This window comes from Gavia stellata, chromosome 6, assembly GCF_030936135.1.
Source record: "Gavia stellata isolate bGavSte3 chromosome 6, bGavSte3.hap2, whole genome shotgun sequence".
NCBI classification, from domain to species: domain Eukaryota; kingdom Metazoa; phylum Chordata; class Aves; order Gaviiformes; family Gaviidae; genus Gavia; species Gavia stellata.
The window spans coordinates 7,874,363-7,898,339 of record NC_082599.1 but is presented as its reverse complement, the minus strand read 5'-3'; the positions used below and the strand labels follow the sequence as shown (position 1 = coordinate 7,898,339).

General features: G+C 39.7%; 1 protein-coding gene across 2 annotated transcripts in view; it reads right to left on the bottom strand.

Annotated features, from left to right (window-relative positions):
* The window catches only part of GALNT11 (polypeptide N-acetylgalactosaminyltransferase 11), a 38,803-nt gene that overhangs the window by 5,734 nt on the left and 9,092 nt on the right, over nt 1–23,977 (bottom strand). Inside the window, exons 4-9 of one of the 2 annotated variants that reach the window (XM_059818396.1) lie at nt 20,706–20,831; nt 18,135–18,384; nt 15,151–15,268; nt 13,165–13,317; nt 10,369–10,587; nt 6,918–7,022 (exon numbers count right to left, since the gene is read on the bottom strand). In XM_059818396.1, coding sequence (XP_059674379.1) covers nt 6,918–7,022; nt 10,369–10,587; nt 13,165–13,317; nt 15,151–15,268; nt 18,135–18,384; nt 20,706–20,831 — 971 coding nt within the window. The remainder of the gene's footprint in view (nt 1–6,917; nt 7,023–10,368; nt 10,588–13,164; nt 13,318–15,150; nt 15,269–18,134; nt 18,385–20,705; nt 20,832–23,977) is intronic. The other variant, XM_059818397.1, reaches the window with a different exon arrangement.

The window sequence follows — 23,977 nt, the reverse complement described above, 5'->3', positions numbered from 1 at the left end:
AGGCTTATACAAGACAGCCAAAACTAATTTCAAACTAATTATGTGTTTGGTGTAGCAAACAAAGCAAAGAGGAAAAAAGGCCCAAATTTGAGACATATTACGGTTCCAAACTCAGATTAAAGTATCAGTATGAACTTGCAGATTATTAACAGATTCAAGCATGAGGAAAGCAAAGCCAGCCCATGGGGTTTTTTTGTCCTATAACTGTAAGCCTTTGTATAGTCCAAAATTTATTAACTACTTTGCTGCTGAAGACTGGAAGAACGATGTTTAGCTCTTGTTGTTATAGGCTGTCAGGAGCAACAGCCCAGTATAGGAAGGAAACATCTCCTAGCAGCCAGCACTGCTGGCATGTGATCTACAAGGAGAATAAACTGCTCTCATTTTCTTTTTGTCCATGACTTGCTTGTGTTCAAGCTCAAGAACAATATCAAAAGTCTATAATCAATAAGGTGCTTGCCTAGGATTTATATCTCAGTTCTGAGTGATGTCAGGTTTTATACTCCTACTTATTTTCCACAAAAAAAATTACATTTTAAAAATTTTATCCAAAAAAAAGGGTAACAGACGAGGTGCAGGATATTTTCATCCTGCATCCAAGTCCTAACACCTAGGAGAGCATGACTGTCAGATTCCGGTTTCTAAAAATGGAATTGTGCCCAGCTCCCACCACAGACAAAAGCAGCACCTTTAATTGTTGTCCCTCAGAGACACATGCTAATGACTGATCTGCTCCACAGGTCTAAGGAAAATCACTGACCAGTTTCACTGGAGTCAAAGAAAAACACCGGGATGCAATCAGAATATAACGAATTGTTTCTGTTTTCAAATAAAACCTAAGTGGCAGATATTACGGAAAAACCTCTCTCCGTAATGAAACTGATCAAGTTTTGGGTTAAATAAATTATTTAATTTGGCAAATGCTGTAGGATTGGCCTTTTCCTAGCAGCTCTTTTTTCCCTGCCTCTCAACACAGGCAACAGGATAAGAGGAAAGGTGCAAGGACCACTTCAGCCTTGGGACCCACAGATCTGGGTTAAGTGTTCTCACTGCTAGAGCAAAGCTGGCCAGTGTATCCTTCTGGTCACCTACAGACAGATGCACAGCATGTGCTAGAGTAGATCTCATGGACAAAATACATGGAAGGAGGTCCAAAGTATGAACTCTGTTAGTATAAACCTTTTTTATGCATGTGCAGCTTAGGAAGAACTGGATTTTGAATTTAGTCCCCTCAAAAGGTAGTTCAGACTATTTACAGATTTAAGACTGAGGTTTCCTAGGGCTTCTAGTATCTTCAGGATTCTACTTAACCCTCATGTAACACAAACAAATCACCCAGCCTTCTCCTGGATTGATTGCTAAGATGACTTCATTAATCTCATTTACATACAGACAGGTGGGTAGAAACAGAGCTTCTCCTCATATACAGCTTAATGAATAATTTCAGTGATGACTACAGTTTAACTCCGTGCAAGGACAGCAGTGTGACATTGCTGAAAAATGGATAGTGGAGCTTTTTTGCTCTCTCATTTTACTAATATTTGGATTTCCTAACTGGTTTCAGGTTGGTAAAGGAGGCATGGTCTTCACTCACTCCATACACCCGTATATCCCAGTGATCCCCCTCTGGGATTATTTTTTACCATGATAAAGAGATATAAGGCTGTGTTACTGCACTTTTTTTGTGAAAAATGAAATTATTTTTACAATGAGATTAATTAATGTAAATAGATAACAGCTAGCTGAAGTACTTCAGAGGAAATTCAAGTGAGGAAAGGGCTCAAATGGTGCCTCATCATCTAGGAGGATGGCCCATACTATCATTTCCTTTTGAAAAATTGAGTTGCCTATAGAAGATTTTGAGTCCATTGTCAATACAGACAACTGTATTGAAACAAAACCTATCACCGGACCTAGGGATACACAATAAATCAAAGAATCTGTAGTAGGTAGACAAGGGAAGCTCACTGTTCCTACGGAACAAGTATTTCAAAATTATATGAAACCAGGAAGCATCAGCCTACCCTTTGGTTTTCAGAGTGCAGTGGAGTGTAGCAAAAGGTATGGCTGGCCAGCTGGCAAAAGCTTTGTGGATATACACTCTTATTTGGTCTGCAAATTGCATTAGCACTAGAGGAATGCATTGAAAGTTTTCAGTAAATACAAGACAGTAACTACTACAGAAACAGCCCTTTGTGTGAAAGAAAATCCCTGCCGTGAACCGTGCCAACTGGAGAAGCATTCCAGTAATTTCACCAGTTACAGTCTGTTGCTTAGATTGACACTACTGTATTATTCTGTCAGACAGCTTTTAAAAGACAAAAATTCAGCTTAAGAGCACAGAAAAGTTGCTTCAGCACTGAGGAAGAGATGTGCCTAGCAATGTGCATTATCACAGCTATTTGCATATACTCCAGCTCCTGTTATTATGGATAACAATGACATCACAGCACCAAATGACTTGTGAAAATCATCAGAAACAGCAAAGTTTGGTGGTCTATAACCATTATTTTAATCTATTGTTATCCTCAAAACCCAACGTCCTCCTGAAGGTCTTTCCAAAGCAGATACACACTTTCTGTTTCACAGTTCAGTGTGTTGCTGATGTTTCATGACAATTGTTAAAGGGACTGAAGAATTGTGTTCCTTCAATAGTTTATGGAAAAGCAGCAAGCAGACTTAACTTGCACGTCTTCACACTCACTCTAGACATCTGTTGTATCAGAAAAGCAAACTAACAGCCATGATCTAGAGGTTTAGGGACAAAGATCTTACAGAAGAACTGCACATGTGAGCGTATCCTTCTAGACTCTGACTCTTGAACAGTTTGTAAAGTACGTACTCTTACGTTTATAAAGCGCTACAAGAGTGTTAACAGAGCTTTTCTGAAAATCCCTGCTCAAATCAGTTAATTTTTAAAGGCCCAGAGCACAGACGCACATGCCTTGACACCTCAGCACCATCCCCAGCTGGAACGGCAGTCACATTTTTAAAGCTTAATATATTGCTGAGTAAGAGAAAGGTTAAATTATTGAAATTAAGTGAACACACAGAGGAGAGGTTATAACAACACAGAAAGTAAAAGCTTAAGACTCAACCTAGCATATTTGAAAACAGTAGAAAAAAATCCATATTCAATGGACTTTAAGAGGAGATTTTTTTGGAAAAGGAACTTGGCTTTAAGCATTTAGGTGAGGAAAAAGGCAAGCACTCATTAGCTACATCACAAACCCAATCTTCTTTTAGCTGTTAGATCACAAACACTCCCACTCGTCAGTTCTATATTGGCCATTGTGCTTCACTCCAAAACCTTCCTTTTCAGTGTTCTTTGATGCTTCTCTTCCAGGTTTGTCAGTAACTACTTCCACTCCTCCTTTACGGCAGTATCTAGCCAAAAGTCTGCTTCAGCATCTTTGAGTCATAATCACCACCTGATTAACCTTGGCATGATGGTTTTGGCTAGGATCTAAACCACAGTTTCTTACTTCCACTTTTCAGGCATCTCTAGTCATTCATGATGATCTTTCAATGCGCTTAAATATTTTCTATCATCCTTCAACACCAAGGTTTTTGCGGTGTGCACTACCTTGTGCATTTTCATTTTGTTTCCAGAAAGAGGTCAGACACACTACTGAATTTCAGGAAGGTGTTTACTTTGGCAATCTTGGCAGTTCCTTCACACAGCCACTCTTCAACCACAAAATTTCTCATTCCATGCTAGTCTTCTGTTTGCAAAATTCACAATCAATTTTTCCGCTTCTTCTGTTACTTCAGACCTCTCTGCGCTGACCTTCGTTCTAATAAGATCTTGTCACCTCTTCTACTTGTGCTATTTCTAACTACAAAATTTTCATCGCTTATTCCTAGATATGTGTTCAATCCCCAGTAATATCCCAGACTGCGTATTTCTGTTACAGTTAATGAAACGTCCTAGTTTTTACTATAACTTAGAGAAAGATAAAAATTTAAATATTTTCTAGATGCACCACCTTTGTGAGAACCATTTCTCTTACTGCTTTTTCTTTCTATAGCAAAAAGATGAACTGAATGTCACTGTCGTGTCAAGTCCTAGAAAACAGGATAGTTCGGTGTGCTTGAGTAATTTTTAACTTTACTTAATGATGATCATTTAAGTCAACTTCAATTAAAAGTATTACCCATAATGGTGATACAACTACAAGTTACACAACATCTGTTGCGTCTTTTAAATCCAGGACTTAAGTGAGAATTTGAAATTTCTTAGAAGCCATGAAGGCTAGAGAAAACAAAGCAAGCATAAACTAGAGGCAAAACAGACTTGCTTATAAGGACAGTCTCATTACTTTAGTGAGTCTGGTTTCCTAACACACACTTTTCAAGGTCGGCTCTCACATGCATGAATCGTCTATATTACACAGAAGACCATTTTCCAACCAAAAGAACTGCAATCAATGAGTCTTAAGGCAGCCCAGTTTTGTTTTCCCAGCCCTTTGTGTGCTTTCCCAGGTAGACTGCACCTTGCCTCTTCAACTTACTGAGCAGTGGCATGTATTTTTCAAGGAAGGTGTTACCTATTCACAGAGAAAAAGCAGCCTGGAAAGAGATAAACAGTGATAATTTACACCTGTTCCTCAGGGAAAAATTAGCTGGCATCAAATGAAATCAGCACCAAGTGGCATCAAATTATTTCCACAGAAAGCACAGCTAAGCTGTGGTACTCACTGCTGCAGGATGCTGAAAACTTACATGAGGTCAAAATACAATTAGACACTCAAGAAAAAGCAAAAATTCTACAAAAATACCATCTTTGGCTCAGAAAAACACTAAAAAGACACAAAAATACTGCTCACGAAGTGTAGATTGATATCTTCCAGAATAACTATCTGCACTGTGTGTATTAAGCAACACACTCTTAACTTGCTGCCAGTGGGCATCCAGGGGACAGGATAGCTGGCTACCTGCCTTTCACCAGACACAACACAGGCTTTCTTATTAGGCCAGAGGCATAAAACAGATGTTTCTAGAGCAAAAATCAGCTGAAAATGCCAATGGGTTGAGTGTTACCAGAAACAACAGTTAAAAGCTTCCAATACTCAGGAAGTTTCTGGCTATTTTTATAAGCAGAAGCTGTCAATTAAGTGTTGTCTTTCCCTACATTGTTCTCACATGTCTATAGCAAGATTGTTCAAGAGGATATGAAAGAAAGCTGGCTGAATGCACTCTTGGGATTTATTAGGAGAACAAAGTAAGTCCAACGGCAGAAAATCATAGTGTTGGTTAACATACTTGGTTGGAGAACAAGATCACTGTGAAAGAAGATAGCAGCCAGTGGTTTTTTATGAGAACTAATTCCTTAATTTACCACTACTAAACTAGATTCATGAGAAAAGAAGCTAAAGATCAATAATCCAAGCATTAATTCGTCTTTCTCTATACCAAAACGCTAAATGAAGTTTCTGTCTCCAGGAGAAAAAATGAGAAACAGGTTTTGATATGGAAAACCAAGTCTTCCTCCTCCAGCCATGTGGCAGTTCACTATTAGAAATATTGCAGGAAGGAGAAGGGAAACAGTAACTGTGAGGACCCATCTGTTCTTACTGTGGACATCATCCACTGGAGGTTATTGCCGCTTTCTCACTCACAGACTGAATGGCTCAGAAAGCAGCATAACACCTCTGGCACTGTAAATGTACAATCACTGGTGCCAATCAGCTACTATTACATTTACACACGCAGTAAGATTTGCTGGCTTTCTTGCAGCTAATGGAAGAGATCACATAGGAAAACCTTGAATCCCATTCCAGCTCAAATTCATCCACCTTTAAAACAGGGACCTACAATTTGGTTAGAGAGATGATTACTCGGTACTCCACAGGCAAAGTGCAGGGATGTATTGTTTGGTCCTGTCTAAGTGGCAACTGGAGACCACAGATCTACAGCCAACCACACTCATCCAGACGCTGGCTAACACCCATCATCACACTGTCTCCCTCTGTCACATTCAACTGGTGAGACCACAGGTAGGAGGCAGAAAGTCCCATTAGTTGACAAAGCATAAAACTTTTTGTTTGGGACTATTACAAATCATCCTGCTTCTACTGCTGCAGTTTCCATATCCTGAAAATTACTGCCCTTTTCATAAAGTATCAAGTTACTCTAGCACATCCCATGCTCCATTTATTTTGTGTCTTTGATTACTTCTCTCTTTAGATATGACCTAGTTTTTAAACTTAGGTCCCACAGGCTCCTAAATAATAATGTTCTCAATGTAGTTCTTCGCTAGGTAAGTCTTTATGGCATTAGGTGAAGATCTCTCTACCCTGGAGATTGTTTATCCAAGTCCTGAATTTCTGTTGCTTGAAAGAATAGAAGTGGAATAGCAAAGGCTTCATGTAGTAATATAAAAACTCTTGTTAGATTTTCACATCCATCCCCAATTAATGCTCACCTGTAGCCAAAGAATTTTCTAAATTCCTTATAATTCCTTCTATTTAAAGATAACAACAAATCATTCATTCACCCCAAACTACAGCCACTCCAGCAGCAGAGGACTAGTTGTACAGTACACAAAGAACAGCAGGTCAGGAAAAGGCTGCCTTAAATCCCAGTATGAGGAACGGACTGAAAGAGCTTCTACAAATTCTGAAGTGTCAATCAGTGGATTATGAACCTGTCAGGAGCCACTTAAGGATAGTCTTCAGCCACATACAGAGATTCATGCCATAAAGATAGGAGATTATAATATCCAACACTCAGCATTAGTAGGTACAGAGCAGCAAGCTCCACAGTCTCCTCGGCCAGCCTTGCCGTTTGGACAATACTCTGAAATCAGCCTGCTTGCTCATGAGATGTTATACTAGGGCATTTTGCCAGCCGGAGAACATATCAGCAATTTGTAAGATGTGAATCACTATTCAATATAAATAGAAGTATCATACCTGGTTTTGATCGTTGTAGTCACATTCCCGAACCACTACCAGGCCTCCTTTCTGACTTGGGTGGCCCTGGGCGACCAGGCATTTGTTGGTTTGAAGGTGATACAACTAGGAAAGGAAAACAGTTTGATGGAGAGAGTAAACAACAAGCATCACATACCAAAGGGAACATATGGTAATGCTTTGGAAGCCCCAGAACTCAGTGTGCTCACAAAAAACCCCCTTGCAATAAACCCCCCCCTTTTCTTCCCTTTTAAAATACCATTTTGTTTTTCACATAAGGGAGAAAAAACAGCATTAAATAGTTCCATTTTGCTTTCTAATTACATCAAGATTTCCCTCTTTATGGTACAAGTGCAGTACACACAACCTGGCCCAGCACATGATGACCATACTCTGTCAAGTTTCTTTCCCCCTCTTCACTCTCCATGGAAGTCTCAGGCCCCAAATACTCACTAGCTCAGGAATATCGACTGTACTGTATAAGCTACATTTTACTACAGTTTAGGTTAAACATAAATCTCCTCCTACAGCCTCTCTTCATGAAGCAGGACTAACTCTGAGAACAGAGAAGGAATTACTTAAATAACTTCAGATACTTATGTTGTTTGCAAATTGATTTTCAAGAGCATTTAGTAACTGAAAAGCCACAGTTATCAGCTATGTTATTTTAATGACAGATCAGGGAAGCAGAGAAAATTTTACAAACATCCAAATGCTCTTTCTAGTTCAAATGCACTACCTAGTCCGATTTGGAGTAATGCTGTGTCAGAGGACTAGATTCAGGTCCTGTGATGCAAAACTGGAAGCATCTACCATCAAAGCAAGCAAAGAGGTTCTCAGCAAGTTAGCAATCTCTCTCCTGGCTTGGGCAACGATGCCCACCCTAAAACTCACCCAAGAGGATTTCTGCAGAGTCTGAAGATTAGGTTGTCCTATTTCAACAGTCAAGAATAGTCAAGATCATCATGTATCTCCACAGTTACTCAATGAGACAAAACACTTCTATTCTCGCTTTAAATCATGCGCATGCCCTGAACTAACTGGTGACCAACAGAGGACGACTTTTCAGCCTAATTATTTTTCTTCCCTTGATGTGGCAGGCTATTCAGGCAGCAATTGCAGTCTGCACATCAAGAACTGCACTGCATGCAGCCAAGGGTGTGAAGGAGAAAGGCAATTATTCTAGCAATGGCCACAACTGCCATTTCCTTCCTCGCAGCGAAGAGCCCTGCTCTCTACAAAGTGCATGGGAGTGCATTTGACAGCCATTGTGTGTGCGCGTGTGTGGGAGATGGCAGGGCCCCAGATCTGGCATCCACCTTAAAAATAATTATTTCCAATCTGGAGCTGATTGTGGAGGAAAAAAAGAATTCGCTGTCCTGAACTCAAAGCCAGGCTGATTAATTAGCTAGCTGCATTTTATTATGAAGACATACATAGCTGTCTCGGCATTTGTATCTATTCTACAGATTTTTAGAAACAAAAAGACACTTCCAGTAATAAAAAGAAAGGATGCTCCATCACACGATAGCAAAATTAGAGACCGCAAATACCAAATCATATTCTTCACTAAACACCATTTCTGGAAATAGCTGTCCCAAGGCACAGCAACAGCCTCCTTAAGCGCACCATGTTTCTCCAGTTCCCTACACACATCTGAAACAAATTACACAAAACCTTCTAAGTAATATTTCCTCACACTCCAGAGACTTCTAGGAGAGATCTCATTTTCATCATTCCTCACTCAACAGAAGGCTTTCAAACCATACAGCTACATGAGTTTTATATGATTTGTCCTTGTTTTTATTGGCCATGATGATCAGCATTTGATAACACTGTTAAGAACTGTCACAATTTGCGATCATTACAGTTCTTCCCAGCTGTCAAACCAGCACTTATCTCTGGTCCAATTAGTTTTTGAGAATAAGCTGAGATTTGGAGTGATTCATCCCGAATCCTAAAGAGTCTGGCACACAGTGGTGACATTGGCTGATCGTTCTGTTCCTTCTAGGCATCTGGAAGTAGTTTATACAATCATCAGAGCCAAAGCTGACTCTCTCACACAATGCTGGGTATAATTCTTGAACCCTGGAGAACCAAGCCAAGGAACTGCATTTTTCTGTGTCTTGTCCCCTCTTCTTAAAGGGTGCACAAAGTTTGTCTCCGAATTAAACCATGGGAAATTATTGCTAGGAAGATTTCCCCTTAAGTGTTGTTGAGGGATTCAGATCCCTCAGTAGCCTCCCCCACATCAGCAATTCCTTAGTTAAACTTCTGTCTGAATGAAAGCAGAAAGCTATTAAATGTAATAAAAAAAAAAGGTCTGACTAGGGGAATAACAGCATTTAACAAGTAGGGGTATCAGCCCATTGTGTCAGTTTTATTCAGGGAAACTACACGTGTTTGCCTTAATAAATAACTTTACAGCTTGGCTGGGATACAATTATAAAAATACTGCACAAATTGTGGATTCCCAGATAGCTGCTTCCAAGCAAAAATCTAATGATGTCAATAGATTCTGCATGAACTCAGGTCCTCCAGCCTGAATCTACTCGCAGGACCAGCAACTGTCAACAGCTACTGCAGACTGTGCTACCTTGTGGAGAGGGCTACAACCCTACTTAATGCTTCCAGTTATTGAGCTAGAAAGGAATCTGCTAACCATAATCCATGTGCACATGAAATAGTTTACTCAAAGGTCTTCTCTTTCACAGAGAAGACCTTGAGAAAGTTATATTGGATTTGAAGTTATCCATTATTTTTGGGAAGCATAAAAAGCACACATCAGACAAATTTGGCACTGGAGAGAACAGATGCAACTGTATGCTGGCTTTGCCTGCATACAAACCCATAAACATAGGTGTCAGAGCTAAAGCGTGAACTTAATCATGATTTCCTTCATGAACACACGTAAACATATCTCTCTTCACTTCTACTTGGAAGAAAAAAGGAGCAATACTCATTTTTTGTTCATTATCTAACAGTCAAGACTAGAAAAGCCAGTCTCAAATGCAAATGTTCATCTTTTACTGGATAATTTTCTGCGAAGTAGTGAATTTGGCAACTAATTACATTGTACTCTTATCATAAACCAACAGAGCATGAATATTTGAGGCCAAATTTCTCTCTATCCAAATCCATCTTCAGAACCAACAGCCATGAAAGAGCATTCTAAAGACATCAAAACTTCGTAACTCCGAGCTTTGAGGTAAGAAACCTCATTGAATACTATCTAGTCTGAAGAGGACCTGAAATATAGATAAGAGTGAAACTGATTTGCCTTTAGATAAAGACACAAATTCTGTTATTTTCAAGACAGTTGTTGCAAAACTAAAACTCCATGCTCTATAGAAGCAGACTATTTTTCTTGTATTTGAACAAATCTTTCAGAAAGAATCTCAAAATAATTAAAAACAAAAGAATTCCATATTTTTAACAAAGTTTATCTTACCCTTCCACGCTGGATTATTTTCGGTCGTTTCTGTGCTCTATTAATAAAAACTGGCTGCGGAGCTTTGGCATTGGGGCCAGATATTTGCATCTCAGGATAGATATTATCTAAATACCACTTAAATGACTTGCAGTTCAATCTTTTTCTCAATTCTACGCGGTCGGTAATATTTCCATAGTTCCTCATCCTTAGCTCAGGTCTCAAAGCAAAATATTGCTCCTGTATTTAAAAGAAACAGGGTGGGGGCAAGGGGAAAAGACTTTCAGATTATTGATTTCCAACTTTTTCCTGTTTGCAGGACTCCCAGAGTTTCATTTCAGCCATTAAATTTGAAACTAGCATTAGGAAATTCCAGTGTTTAGATTGCCACAGGAGGTGAGATTTATCTGGCCTAACTCTAACCTTTCTAGGCTGCTTTTTTTGATGAAGACAGTTCTTGGGCATGAATCTGCTGACCTTTTTTAGATGCCAACTTGAGGAGGAAACAAATCAGCCCTGCACTCCATTGGCAATAAAGGCATCCTAGAGTCATGAGGTCAGAAACAGATGTGTATACTGTCACCATCCTCATCTTGCCAAGGTTTCTTTAAATTAGTTTGATTGTCCAATTGATTGTTCTTGTTGTTGTGGGTTTCAAGTGTATTTTGTCTTCCACAGTTTCCAGCCAACTTTACAAGTTACCAGGGCAAAAAAAATCCGTATCGGAATAGACCTATAAATAGGACTATCTTGTGAAGTTCAGTGGGACCATGCATTTATTCACATGAAGAATCGGAACTGTCACCTTGGCTTTCTGTGAAGCCCAGTTTTTCCCATTCATCTGCATCATTCTCCAGAAAGGCTCCCACAATGTTATTTTTTCATATTCTAATTTATGATTATACTTGGAATTGTACCTGGTTAGACAAGGACAGATTAAGATTCCAGCTCAATCTTATGTGCTGTTCAAATCTAATGCAGAGACAATGGGGACAAGCAGGAATTCATGAATGTACAATGTGGCATGAATACTATTACCAAAACTAGAAGAAAAATCCCCTTGTAGAGTCTAATTCCAGCTAGATTTACAGAGCTCATAGAAAAGGCATTGTATTTGCACATTAACTTGTTTACTAGATATTATTTAGAAATCAGTTTTCAGGGCACTGAACTATGGTATTTTGCTGGATTAATCTCTAGTAGACATCTGGAATTTACTTACCATAAAGTGGTTCTGACAGTTTTCAGTTATCTACTGCTATCTCTGATATTCAGATGACAGATAGTGTCATCTCAAGACACATTACACATCTGTCCTTATCAAGATCTTTGAGCATTTGGATGCGATTAATGTATCACTGCTATTTTAATAGCGGGGGGGGGAAGCATTAAGTACATTGGACTGTTGGACAACTCTGAGGAAGTCTGGAGATAGACTGGACATCACTATCAGATATTGGTCTGCTTCAAAAAAGTAGCTCTGCTATTCCAATTGCCTCTTTCCTGGTTAAAATCAAATTTTAGTATCTTACCTTTTCTGCATTATTTATTTCCATTGTATACATGAACTTACTTTTACATTTTGCTTTTAACAGTTATGAAAATTTTGCTGTTTCCCTTCCATTATAGAATTTTGTTTATTAAATATTGATATTTGCTCTTTGCTGCAAAACAGGTCCTTTAAGTCTCATCTTCGTACTATTCATCATACAATCACTTCAGTAAATGATACTGGCCCTAAATATTTGCATTACGCTTATAAAAACAAAAATATTTCCAGGCTTGCCTTCCATACATAAATCTGTCATAATGACAGCCTCTGGCAACTATCAGAGAATTAGATGAGAAACAGCTAGAAAAGTTCAGGACACAAGCCTGTGATAAGAGACTGCTAGAATCAGCGGTTTAAGTCCTTGTTCGACAAAGCAGTATTGGCTGGAAATTATAACAAAGAATCAATTCCAAGCTTCAGAGAAAGGCATCATTAATCACAAAACAACAATGCCCAGACACCAATAAAAGGGAAAGTGATAGATCAAATCTACCAACGCATTGTGGAGATGGAGAATGGAGATAAAAATTAATGATCCCTAATGGGTTCCTCAAACTGACTGAACATCAAGATAAAGGATGGGGTTTGAAACATAAACATTTACGGAATATAGAGTTAATAAAATACGTCTTGTAAAGAAATTGTAGGGACCACAGTAGCTGGCCACACAGCAAATCCTATGGTCTCACAAGGCAAAACGTCCTCAAGTATCACAGAGATCAGGGCTTCACAAAAACCTGACCTACATTTAAAACCACCATTACCAAGATCTGAAGACAAGGAAGGAATACTTGTCCTTGAATCCAGAAGTCAGTCCTGACTGATCTTCCAGGGCAAGACAGACTAAGAATCAGACTGCTAATTAAAACAGAAAGCAAACAACCAACCAACAAAATTCCTGTCTCACCAACATGGAAACTACCTGAAGGCATATAGCAGTGGTATATGGCTGCCATGTAATACCGATTTGGACACAATGCAATGCAGAGCTTACAAGAACTTAATTTGGCATATTTTACTTCATTAAAAAGGCAGAAAACTGAATCTTCTGCAGGCAGCAGAAGTAACAGGGAGTAGCCTTGAGCACTCAAAAACCAAACAGCAATCCTACAGAATTTAAGAATTCATACCAAAAATTAACATTAGGAAATCAGACTACAGAAGGAAGACCCCATTAGAGATGCTAACAGACCCCACTGTGATACAGTCCTTGGTCAAGCAAGCCAGGTAATAACATCATTTCATGACCTAGAATTAACTCTTACCTTATATTCATCCATCCACACATGTGCCAGCCTCAGTGAGTTATGAGCCATAGTGTCCTGTCCCCCTGGTGAGCCATAGGGACGCCTTTTACGGAAAATGTGTCCCACCCTGGAGCAGGGGATGATCAGAAGTCTACCACCACACATCCAGATCTGTCCATACAAAACCAGAACACACCTCGTTGTACGTATACTGACAAGGCTCACTACCTCTTCCCTTTCTTCAAGGGACACTTTGGTAGGTTTATACATGATGACGTGATTAGGTGTCAGCAATGTTGTCCTACACATCATGCTTTCTGACAAGTTAAATTAATAAATCTTCAGGTTAGAAAAGACTATTTTTGTCATATCATCACACTTTCCACATAACACATCATGGCTTTCCCAAAACAAATTGTAAATTTTCTAAAATGTTATGGTCTAATGACCTGTTAGAAAACACTGAAATATATGGTCTGGGATTCAACTTGCAGATTAAGATACCTAATTTGCCTACATGAGAATTACATGTTCACACTTCCACAACAGATAATAAAGATCCATCAATGTCATCAAAGGAGCCTGCAGAGTTCTTCAGCTAAGTATAAGCACCTATTTTACACAGCTGTTTATTTCTGTTAAGTATACGGGATCTCAGAAATACAGTTCACATTCAGATACTACATTTAGGTGTCTTAATCTAGCTCCGTTGAACCCCAGATCTAGATTTCAATTTACACTCTACTTCCATTTATTTTTTTAAATTTCTTTATAAACTTCAGCTTCTTGCAAATTATCATCATTGGCCCTTTGTTGGACTAACATGCTCTCTGATCTCAAAAAAAAAAGTCTTCTCACATTAGCAGTTTATAATCAATTCACTTTTAAAACGCCTCCTAGATAAGATAAAGACTAAAGCTCTTTACAACTCTCCCTCAGGGAGAGGGAGCTTCCAGACCTTATAAAGCTCTCTGAATGTACTCCAATTTTTCAAAGCCCTTTTTATTGAAACTGTGTATTACACAGTAACAACAATAATTTTCTCACTCCATACAATTCTACTCAGATATCTAATAATTATATTTTGTATTGAAAACTTGAAAGATTTTATTTATTCAGTACATACCCCTTTAAAGTCACTCAAATTTATGAAATGCCAGTTCTTATTTTTGAGCTCTAATCTTGATTTCTCTAATGAACCAATTTGACAGATTTCTCTAAAGTTTTGGGGGTTGTGTGTTTGGGTTTGGTTTTTTTTTTTTAATGTTAACTTCATTTTTTTAAGCCCCTTTTCATATTTGTCATGATAGCATCTCATTTTCAGGTGGACTCTTGTCAAACCTGTTGATGAATCCACTTTACAAAAGTGAAGAGGTAAACATGACGTTGAGCCCAAAAAGTTGTTTTTCCTTCAGTGGAGTGACAGGGAAGATGAGATAAAATATAGGAAGCCCAATGACGTATCTCCCGATTACAACTTTCTCATTATCTTCCCAACCAAGCTGACTCCTCTATATGACTCTTAACTTAGTTATAAAATATTTACATTTCCAGGCCCTCAAAAAGGAGGCTGAAGTGTCTGAAAAGCCCCATACATGTCTAAGGAAATATAATAAGCCTACTTACTACTAATGATGCTGTGAGCCATTCATCTTTTTAACCGACTTGTGAAATTCATTAGACATTGCTTATAAACTCCTCTCAGAAATTTGCATAATTATTCTTTTCTTATGCTTCTCTATAGGTATTATGAAATGCTCCACCAAACAAAGAAAAAGCCACAAACATTTAACTACAGAGCTCAAAATTCTCTTCAAACTTTCCATTAAAACTTAACTTGAAGATTATTGTAAAGGCAGTTACTATGCACTGAAGGCATCCTTCCTGAGAACAAAAGTGCCAATTTGTGTGTAAATAGCTAGTCCAGTGCTAAAGAAATTGTACATAAGGAGAAGCAGCCAGACACTGAGGTTCATACTCCAATACACATAAAAGCTAGATTACCCGAAAAGATATTTCCAGATTTTCTCCTCCCCAGATGTCCATGCCACTATCATATTGTCCAAGTTCATTGAAGTACTCATGATCCATGGCAAATAGGCCTCCAGCCATAGTAGGTGACCTAAAAAGGAATATTAAAAGAAGTTAATTTTCTTTTAGAGAAAGAACCACTAATTTTAGCTGAATCAGCTAGTCTCAAAGCTTAAATTTAAACCTACATAATACAAGTTAAATCCTGCAGACACTAGAAATCAGATCACACTTCTAGTCTCAAAACATTTTCAAAATCAGATCTGGAAGTGGTATTTGTGATCCTTCATTATTCCAATACCTATAAACCATATTTCTTTGTATAGTAAACTTGAGGAAAAGGGCTAGGACAGGGAAAGAGGGTGGCTGTCTCTCTGCTAAAGGAGAAAAAAGTAAAAACCTGTGCAAGTTTGGAGTCCATCAAGTTTTCTACAGTGAAATTTAGGAGCTGCATTTAATTAAATCTGTCTTTACCAGAAGCTATTTCCCCTACAGTTACAAATGCGTACACTTGCACACAATAATGTGTTCTTCCCCCTCTTACAGGGAGAAATTATACAGACCAGGCTTGACTGAACTGCAGAAGGAGTAGAATCCAGAGTATACATTACTTTCCCATATTAAATTACATCAAGAAACAATGTGCAAATTTAAATTACACAAGCCAGGAGGCTGCTAAAAGAAATGCTACTCTATCTCATAGATAGAAATTAAATACCAGGAGCAGCATTGTTTCATCATTGATGCAATGATCAGTTTATTAATGAGTTATTCACAGTCTTTATATTTGCACAGATTCTCTTTGGGGTTCCTCAGTTTTTTGCCTTGCCTGCATGTTATTGGAATGGCGCTCTATTTTGTAAAAATCTGTATATGATCCCCATTGTACAGTCTCTAAATTGAATTGCTACTGTATCACAAATTTATAACATGTGGATGCCCTAGAATAGTATAAAAGAGAGTAAAAACACTACATAAATATGATATGATAATCGTAACATACAATGGACTGGAAACCGTCTTTTTCTCATCCTTGTTAATAAAAATCTGTGATGAAACCAAGCCTAATCTGGCTTGTTCTCACACAATTTTCTGCTACAGTTTCTGTCACTTTAAAACCTGGGTTGAAAGGTTGCTCTCAATTTTTCCATCCCTGACACCAAAATATTTCGTTATGAAGGTCTCCAAAACTTAAACCGTAAGACTTTCCATTTGATGGAAAGCCATTTTCAAAGGTTAAATAGCAATCTAGCTTCTTTTTCAAAGCAGGCAGAGACTTCTAAGTAGGAAGTCACTTTCATAGTCAGAAAATGTAATCGTTTTAGATTATTAGACTCCCTTTAAAGTCCTCTACCTTTTCTATGGGAGTTTTTCCTAAAAGTGAGTTGAAGGAATGCAACAATAGTGTTGAACACAGCAAGAACTAACCTTCGGGCATGCTCCAGATTAACTGTGAGAACAGTCCTTAACAGAATAAGGATTTTAAGACTGTCTACACTGGTTCCCCACTCAGATTTTCCCCGTCTGTCCTTTCCCTTCTAGCTTCAGAAACTGCCACAGTGACACCTTCCAAACAAGCCAGTCAAACTGTTAAGTAACTTAAGAAGTTTCCTGGCTTCTCAGACCAAATCTTGTGATGGGTAGACATGGAAAGACTAACTGCAGAGCTGTCAGACCACAGCAGAAAACCTTGTGCTGGAGCTGTTTGCGTCAGCCTGAAATGCTCTTCATTTACAGACCAAGCGAAGAGAATGAGAGAGAGATGAGACTGCCCAATTCCTGATTCACTTTTGAAATCTTACAGAAGTACCACATGCGCTGCAAAGAGTCAGTCTGTAAAAAAGGTAAACTTCTTCCACCTTACAAACCTGAATGCTCTACTGAGATGGATACCTGCAACTAGAAAAAGCACAATCAGCTTCTTGCCATTTCTTTACCAGCACTGGCCCTTCTCACAAAGGGATTCACACTGGAACAGCTTCTATTCTCATGCCTGAACCATATGTGTCTGCTACTAAAAAATGGTGTCTACTGACACCAGTTACGTGTCCAGCAGGAACCAGATATTGCCAGCTCTATACAGGTGAGACAACCATCAATGGCTAAAAGATTAAGGAAGGTAACTTTCAAGTCCTAGTGTTAAGCTTTACCAAGCCTTTTGTTTCAGAACAACTCTCAAGCAATTCAGACCACAAAAACAATACGGACAGGCTTCCAACAGACAGTTTTAGGCATTTGCCACATTGTGCAAAGACATAAGTAATATTTTAAAGATAGTTTTCACATCCATGTGTGTTCATTTAGGAAGCTTTGTGACAAAATAATTGCTTGTTTGAGGAAAAATATAAATGAAATCTAAAGCAAAAAAAATGATGTTGACATAGAAAATTACCATATGTTCTGATGTTCTCTCCCATCAGCTAGGAAACCACCTTCCTATTACCGCAAAACCATGTTTTCCCAATCTAGCAATTCTTTAGTATTTCATCGCAGAAACTATAGAGCCTATATTAGTGGGATATGCAGGCTATTACTAGCATAAAGGCAGTTATCAAAATCATCATTAAGCCAAACACATCGACAGAAACATCAACTGGAAACAAACATCAATGCATAGCTCAAAAGTGAAATTATTGGACAGATTTAATACAGAATAGCATAAGCTCCTTAAGACTTTTGTCTTTAGCAAAAGCTGCTGTTGCACAAGCATTCTCTAAAAGTGTGCTTTCTTGACCTAATAAGACAGATATATCTAATTTGTGATTAATGCAAGAAATTAAACTGAAATAGGTAATAGTAACCAAAACTATTTCTCAGTAAAATAAACAAGTCATATTTGACAGGTTCGGCATCTGCTCCTAAAACTGCACACCCAGATACACTCCATAACGCATAAGAAATGCTTCTGATCATCCATATGTTATACAGAGCTTCACACCACATAGGAGGAACCTTACTTGATCGGAGCAGTGGCTCCCTCGGGTCCTTCCAGTTCTGACAAAGGAACAAGATCCCACTTAAAGTGCAGGCCCCAGTTAAACCCTCCACGCACAACTGGGGAAGAGCTGTAGGTAAGCGTGTCAGCACTGATTATGTCAATCACAGGGCACACCACAGTCCTGCGATCTTCTCTGATGGGAGTCAGCAGAGGTTGTAACCACATCTCGTTCACCTCACAGTGACTATCCAGGAATACCAGCACTTTCCCTACAGAGGCCAAAGCACACAAAACACAAAGATCCATGGTAACATGAAACACACAAACACATACACAATTATATCAGCAGCAAAGTATCAGCAGTATCCTCACCACCCTGTGTAAAAGAGGGGAAACACCATCTGCACTCGGAAACGCTGACAAACCAGAGACTCCGCAGGGACTAGTTCAGTCAAAGGCAGAAGGTAGATCCTGGCTATTCACATTTAGCTATGAATTGCTCAAGTGAGCCGTTATTTGCATTTCTTTGACAGGGTTTTATACTCATCACATGTTCTACCCAGATTCAGCAGAGCTACTGCACTTTAAATGAAGCATCATCAGACTAGCACTCTAAGAGTCAAGTGGTGCATTTGTCCTAATGCAGAGCATCTCCCATGCCTGAGTTAGACTACAGAGATAGCTGAAGATGACAAATACTGCGCTGGATGAATTATCCCCCTGACAAAGCTAGTTTTGTCCACTGACTGTAATTGCCTTGGGCTCGCTTCGTATCACACTTCAGCATCCATCCAGTTACTGTTGCAGCTAAGATCTGTGGATTTTAAACCAAGCCATTCTGATTAATTAATCTGCATTCATCCATGACACAGGCCACAGCATTTCAATTCCTGAATATGGAGTAAGATAAAGCATCTCTCCATTTCGTTAGCTCTAGAGGGATTGTGGATTCATACCAGTTTAAAAGGAGAGAGTGAATGCCCTAAACGGGCATAGTCAAATCCACCAGTATTAGACCAAGCAACACTTCAGTCCATCAATTTACATGGGGATTATCCGCCATGGTCGGAGACGATAGTTTGATCCATGAGAAACCTTCAGGCTCAATCAGTCTAAAAAGCCATCTGAATTTTTATGACACAACATAAAATTTATGTAATGCTAGAATAATGTGGAAGAGATGGGAAAGAGCTTTAAAGAAAACAGCTTAGAAACATACAAATATAATGAGTCACCCATGAACAACAGACAGTATTTGACTGAGGAGAAAAAAAACCAACAGACTCCAGCAGTTCAGAAAAGCAATAATATGACTTAAAATTGCACTAACTCAAATGAATCGTAGCACAGCTTGGAAAGTGCAAGCACAATTTTCTCTCTGGATTATGCCATTACAATGCTAATGAGTAAACACCAATTAAGAGACTTTATCTGCCACTCAAAATTATTTGAGAAAGTAGCACATAGTTTTTCAGACGCCAAAGAATTTAACTGGGAAGCATATTATGGTAAAAGGCGCACACAGTGTACATAAAGCGCCAAATATAGTTTATCCCAATTAACACTCGGTGCAACAACAGAAAAGCTTTGTATGAGAAACATTACAATTAGATGGATGAATTAGAAGCCAGATTAGAGTGTACCTTAACAAGGAAGCAGATTGCCATTTTAGAGCAATAGTTTTCAGTGAAACATACAGAAAACATTCTGTGACCACAACACCTAGCACAGATGGAGACATTCCTGAGACAACGTTCTTTCAGGGCAGGAATAGGGAAAATTCTACATTGCCTCACTAAATTTTGTCAAGCACTGGTTTTGTTTTACCATTTCACTGACCCACTCTAAAAAATTAACTCATTTTATCGAAAGCAAACTTCCACAGGAAGAAAAAAAAAATACAAATCAACAGTTCAGACAAGGTTTAAGATACACTCAAATTTGGCTCCAAATTTGCGAAGTCATTGTTTGGGTGACTTGAAAAAACATCTCCCCTCTCTTACACAGCATAGATTTCCTAAAGTTAACTACACACTATAAAAAACAGTGAATTTGTTATATCTACTCTATAGTTACATATAAGCAAGTACCAAGTCCTCCTTGCTTCCTTCTCATTGAGTAACAGAAAAACCTCAAGTAAGGACTAATTCAGTAAAGCTATGAGGAAATACTGGAGAAAGCTTTATAAAGATCATGGTCAACTGCATGATGTAAACATTTAAATGCACAGGTAATGTTAGTTAAGGTCTCCAATTATCATTATACAGGTATTACTGAAGACACTTTGTGTAGCTGTTGCAACATAGGTTAATATAACAGCTAAAGATCAATGCAATTAACTCATTTCAAAGTTTCTGATATTCTGAAACAATTGCTAAAATGTCTCTCACTTAAGATGGCATTATCCCAAGTCTTTCTTCCCCTTGTGTAGCTTAGAACATGGCACGACATGCAGAGCCCCTACAGTGGGCTAAAGCAATCACAGGTCAAACATTCAATATCTGAAAGAGCTGCTGCGCTACAGAAAGAGAAATCACCCAATTAACATATAATCAAAGTACACAAGGAAAAGAGAAACAAGAACGTATACCTGTGGCATGAGAGGCTCCAATCATCCTGCCTCGAATCAAGCCTTCCCGCTTCTCATTTCTTACCAATTTCGTGGTTTTTGGAAGCTGAGTTTTAACATATTCACCCAAGTCTTTCTTCAAGTCAGCTGAGAAAAGAAAGTTCAACAACAGGATGGAAACTGTGAAAGCTTTGTTGGAAGTCCCAAGATGTTCAATTCAAAAAGGACCAAAAAAGTGATCAAAAAGCTATCCCAATACAGCACAGCTTCAAACCAAGACTACCAAAGGACAATCAGCCATCCCACATCCTACACCTGCCCTCCAATTCCTGTGGCCTTTTTTTATTGTTTTTTTTCTCACATTTTCCTATTAACTGCTTCACTTTTTCCTGCTGCATTGTGGAAACCCACACAGACAAAGCAGTTACATACCCTGCATTGAAAATGGTGATGGACCATGTGACTGGACCCTTGCCCAAGGCGCATTTCTGCTGATAAACACTTCCTTCTATTTTCCCAACGAAATTTTTATGCACTGTCACTGTCTCCGGTTTTTATACTTAGCGTTGGATTCCTTAATACAGACTGGATTGTTATCTTTTTGTTCTGTTCGCAAAGCCTGCAGTACAATATGACTCAAGTTAACTGGAACTACTAGACTCTATGCTAAAAGGAATTAGTGCTGCTAAAAAAAAATAAAATAAAAGGCACTGTACAAAGAAACAGCATTTCTCTTTCCAAATTCTTCTCATGGTGACTGTCATTTGCACCAGAAGCAATGAAAGCCCTTTCACACAGGCAAGTGATTTAAATTACTGTGTTCCATACACTAAAACAAACACTGACACCTTTAAAAAGTAGCATGAAGACACCTTTCATTATCACTACCTGCTTAGCTGATACAATAGCAGATACTAAGAATTACAACTCAGTCTCAGGTGGTTGCTTTTTTAAAAACCAAAAGGATCAAAGACACTGCTGGCAAGCATGTGCTTTTGAAGGAGAGCAAAGTTCGCTGAAGTCTATAAGCACTACTGTAACTTAACTAACATCAGTGACGATTCTAAGAGTAACAATACTTTTTTCCCCCCCCCAAGGACAGCAGTTTGTAACATTAAAGCAGGCAGCAAAGTTTTACCACTGAAGAGAAGATGGACACATGAAGACTGAAGTAATGGAAAACCAGAAGTTAGTAAGCTTATGAAGAAATAAAGAGGACTATAAAATGAGGAAGAAAAACAAAAAGCTAGCTGAGACTTCATAGAGAACCTTGGAATAGAGAGGTAGACAGACTTTCAACAGAGGATATGCTGGAATAAATACTATTATTCTGATGAATGTCAGTTCAAACATTAAAGTTGCTGCTAACAAGATTAAATGCCAAAGGAACAGAAGTGGAAGCAAGAGCTGTAACCTTCCGGGAGCACAAGAGCTTTCAGGCAGGAAGACTGAAAATGAGATTCCCAGACGCAACTCCAAATGTTAAGGTCTCAGCCTTTGCACTGCAAGGCAGCATTGTGGATCAAGAATGAGAAGGTACCTGTGGTGGGTTGACCCTGGCTGGATGCCAGGTGCCCACCAAAGCACTATCACTCCCCCTCCTCAGCTGGACAGGAGAGAGAAAATACAACGAAAGGCTTATGGGTTGAGATAAGGACAGGGAGATCACTCAGCAATTACCGTCACGGGCAATACAGTCTTCCAAGTGGCAACCAGTGATGAGTGGCATCCCTCAGAGATCAGTACTGGGACTCGTGCTGTTTAACATCTTTGTCAGTGACATGGACAGTGGGATTGAGTGCACCTTCAGCAAGTTTGCTGATGACACCAAGCCGTGTGGTGTGGTCAACACGCTGGAGGGAAGGGATGCCATCCAGAGGGACCTTGACAGACTCGAGAAGTGGGCCCATGCAAACCTCATGAAGTTCAACAAGGCCAAGTGCAAGGTCCTGCATGTGGGTTGGGGCAATCCCAAGCACAAATACAGGCTGGGCAGAGAATGGATTGAGAGCAGCCCTGAGGAGAAGAACTTGAGGGTGCTGGTTGACTAGAAGCTCAACATGAGCCAGCAGTGCACACTTGCAGCCCAGAAAGCCAACCATATCCTGGGCTGCATCAAAAGATGCGTGACCAGCAGGTCGAGGGAGGTGATTCTCCCCCTCTACTCCACTCTCGTGAGACCCCAGGTGGAGTCCTGCGTCCAGCGCTGGGGCGCCCAACATAAGGAGGACATGGACCTGTTGAAAGTGAGTCCAGAGGAGGGCCACGAAGATGATCAGAGGGTTGGAGCACCTCTCCTACGAGGACAGGCTGAAAGACTTGGGGTTGTTCAGCCTGGAGAAGAGAAGGCTCTGGGAAGACATTATAGCAGCCTTCCAGCACCTGAAGGAAGCCTACAAGAAAGCTGGAAAGAGACTTTTTACAAGGGCATGTAGTGATAGGACAAGGGGGTAATGGCTTTAAGCTGAAAGAGAGTAGATTTAGATTAGATATTAGGAAGAAATTATTTACCATGAGGGTGGTGAGGCACTAGAACAGGTTGCCTCAACACTGGAAGTGTTCAAGGCCAGGTTGGACAGGGCTTTGACCAACCCGGTCTAGTGGAACATGTCCCTGCCCATGGCAGGGGGATTGGAATTAGATGATCTTTAAGGTCCTTCCAAGCCAAACCATTCTATGATTCTATTAACTTGTGAAAAATGAATTTAATTTATGACCAATCAGATTAGAGTAGGATAATGAGAAAAAACCCTAAATCTTAAAACACCTTCCCCCCATCCCTTCCTTCTTCCCAGGCTTAACTTTACTCCCGAATTCTCTACCTTCTCCTCTCCCAGCAGCACAGGGGGACAGGGAATGGGGGTTAAGGTCAGTTCACACATTGTCTCTGCTGGTCCTTCCTCCTCAGGTGGAAGACTCCTCACACTCTTCCCCTGCTCCAGTGTGGGGTCCCTCCCACAGGAGACAGTCCTCCACAAACTTCCCCAATGTGAGTCCTTCCCACGGCCTACAGTTCTTCACAAACTACTCCCGCGTGGGTCCCTTCCACAGGGTGCAGTCCTTCAGCAACAGACAGCTCCAGCATGGCCCCCCACAGGGTCACAAGTCCTGCCAGAAAACCTGCTCCAGCGTGGGCTCCTCTCTCCACAGGGTCACAGGTCCTGCTAGGAGCCTGCTCCAGCATGAGCTTCCCACAGGATCACAGCCTCCTTCAGGCCTCCACCTGCTACAGCGTGGGGTCCTCCATGGGCTGCAGGTGGATATCTGCTCCACTGTGGACCTCTGTGGGCTGC